We start from the raw sequence: 2,379 nt of genomic DNA, 5'->3' as shown, positions 1-2,379 counted from the left end.
CAAAGGTCATCAAACACCTTCACTAGTAGCACAAAATGACACCTTATCAAGCACCATGAAATGGATGTGTCGAGAGTTTATGTAACAGTGTCTTTTAACAGCCTTCCTGAGGGAAGCAACCTTGTCATCCATGCAAATCTATCCTGCAAACCTTGAGATGAAATTTTGGTCCATTCTCTGTATCCGACACCTCTGTCTTTCTCCATATAGCTTTATCCTCAGGTTTAATGAAATCCTGTTTTATGGAGCGGAAAAAGACTTCTGTACATTTTTATTTTTCAGTGAAACAAGATTGTCTCTTTAAATGAAAATCCTACAGCTTATTTTGTTGTTTGGGAAACTGAATTTGTGTATTTAATACATTGTTTGGACACTTGTATTTCAGTTACAGATTCCCAGGAAAATGCATTCACTTTCATTTAAAAATCTGATTATGGGAATCCACTTTGATGGCTCATATACCACTAATGAATGTACAGTAAATTTCCTGTTGACCATTCAAGGCCACATCTTTGATGTCTTTCCCAAAGCATGATTACAATCTCGATGGTCCAAATGATCTCATTTCCTCACTTAGGAAAACATTTTGCAGATCATTTTAGAGCCATCCTTCGCTTTCCCATGCAGTGAAATTAAGAAAGGTAGAAAAAATGACTAATGAACCAACATGGCATTTTGCCTTCTGTATATGGGCTTGCTGTCAAGTTGTATTTACCTCAAAGGAGCTTAAAACTGAGTGGTGGAGATCTGGGTGACCTCAGACTGCAGATCTTTCGGTGTTCTTGGTTGTGTACCAGGAGGCATCTGGTCCAGGTCTAGTCATGTGGGCTGCTTCATTGATTCAGACTTGGCGCACACCGAGATAGGCTCTCTGGTGGCGCTACGGGCTCTGGAAAAGCTGATCTGCTCCATGCGGGAACGAAAGGGCAAGCAGAATTCTCTGAAGCACTTCTTGAAGTTTTCATCCAGAAACGCATACAGGACCGGGTTGAGGCTGCTGTTCATGTAGCCCAGAGCAATACACAGATGCCAGCAGGCGACCACAAGCAGATTCTTCCGGTCGATCTCCACCACAGTTTTGATGATGATGAAGATATGGATGGGGGTCCAGCAGATGATGAAGGCTGCCACCACCACCAATACCATACGGGTGATGCGCCGGAGGTTCCTGTCTTTCTCTTTGGAGCCGGACAGCAAGCGCACACTCTTGAGGCGAAGGATCATCAGGCCGTAACAGATAGTGATGACCAATACAGGAACCACAAAAGCGAAAATGAAAACACAGATCTTGGTCACAGTATCCCAGTACCAGTCTGGGTCTGGGAATTTCAACATGCAGACTGTTTTGCCTGTGGAGAATATATGTAAAAAGAAGATAAGAAGGTGAGTATAGAGTAATTTCTTAATTAAATTTACTAATCAGTTCTAATTTAATTACTTTTTTAACAGTCCTCAAATATATCGTTACACAAGGTGATGACAAGTGACTTCCTGCATGCCTACTACTAAAACGTTAGACAAGTAGTATGTCCAAATTCATAGACCAGTACGTGAAAATCTGAAGTGCGCAAGAAGAGGATTTGTGAATGGCAGTGAAGCAAGACAATGCGTTAATGACAACATGATAAATGTAGTGCGTCCAAATTTCATCCATACTACACACATTTATACTATATAGAACATAATGTTGTCAAGGAAGTTTCAAACCAAATGTTGTACCTACTAAACACAATGCCGATTTGGACACAGTTATTGACTTTATGTTAAAGGGTTAGTTCACCCAAAAATGAAAATTCTGTCATTAATTACTCACCCTCATGTTGTTCTAAACTCGTAAGACCTCCGTTCATCTTCGGAACACAAATTAAGATATTTTTGATAAATTCTGAAAGCTCTCTGGCCCTCCCATAGACAGCAATGTAATTACCACGATCAAGGTCCAGAAACGTAGCAAGGAGATCGGTAAAATATTCCATGTGACATCAGGGGTTCAACCATAATTTTACGAAGCTACGAGAATACTTTTTGTATGCAAAGAAAACAAAAATAACGACTTTATTCAACAATTCGTCTCCTCTGTCACCCTGGTGCCGTTTTGAAGAATATCCACTGAACGTAAACAGCGTATGCTATTCTGTGTCAGCTGCGTGAAGCGGATATGTTTTCTACGTTGTTTACGCTTTGATTTGAACGAAAACAGCGTATCCGCGTGACGCAGCTTTTTGTTTTCTTTGAGTACAAAAAGTATTCTCGTAGCTTTGTAAAATTATGGTTGAACCCCTGATGTCACATGGATTATTTTACCGATCTCCTTGCTACGTTTCTGGACCTTGATCGTGGTAATTACATTGCTGTCTATGGGAGGGCCAGAGAGCTCTC

At 40.7% G+C, this 2,379-nt stretch overlaps 1 protein-coding gene across 1 annotated transcript in view; it reads right to left on the bottom strand.

Annotated features, from left to right (window-relative positions):
• Positions 1 to 695: 695 nt before the first annotated feature.
• Positions 696 to 2,379, bottom strand: part of LOC107756112 (delta-type opioid receptor-like) — a 9,085-nt gene continuing 7,401 nt past the window's right edge. Inside the window, exon 3 of the mRNA XM_016573115.1 lies at positions 696 to 1,349. Coding sequence (XP_016428601.1) covers positions 820 to 1,349 — 530 coding nt within the window. The 3' untranslated portion in view covers positions 696 to 819. The remainder of the gene's footprint in view (positions 1,350 to 2,379) is intronic.

The sequence above is a fragment of the Sinocyclocheilus rhinocerous genome, unplaced genomic scaffold, assembly GCF_001515625.1.
Source record: "Sinocyclocheilus rhinocerous isolate Xijiao unplaced genomic scaffold, SAMN03320098_v1.1 scaffold11, whole genome shotgun sequence".
In the NCBI taxonomy this organism is placed as follows: Eukaryota; Metazoa; Chordata; class Actinopteri; order Cypriniformes; family Cyprinidae; genus Sinocyclocheilus; species Sinocyclocheilus rhinocerous.
This window is presented reverse-complemented; position numbering and strand designations above follow the sequence as displayed.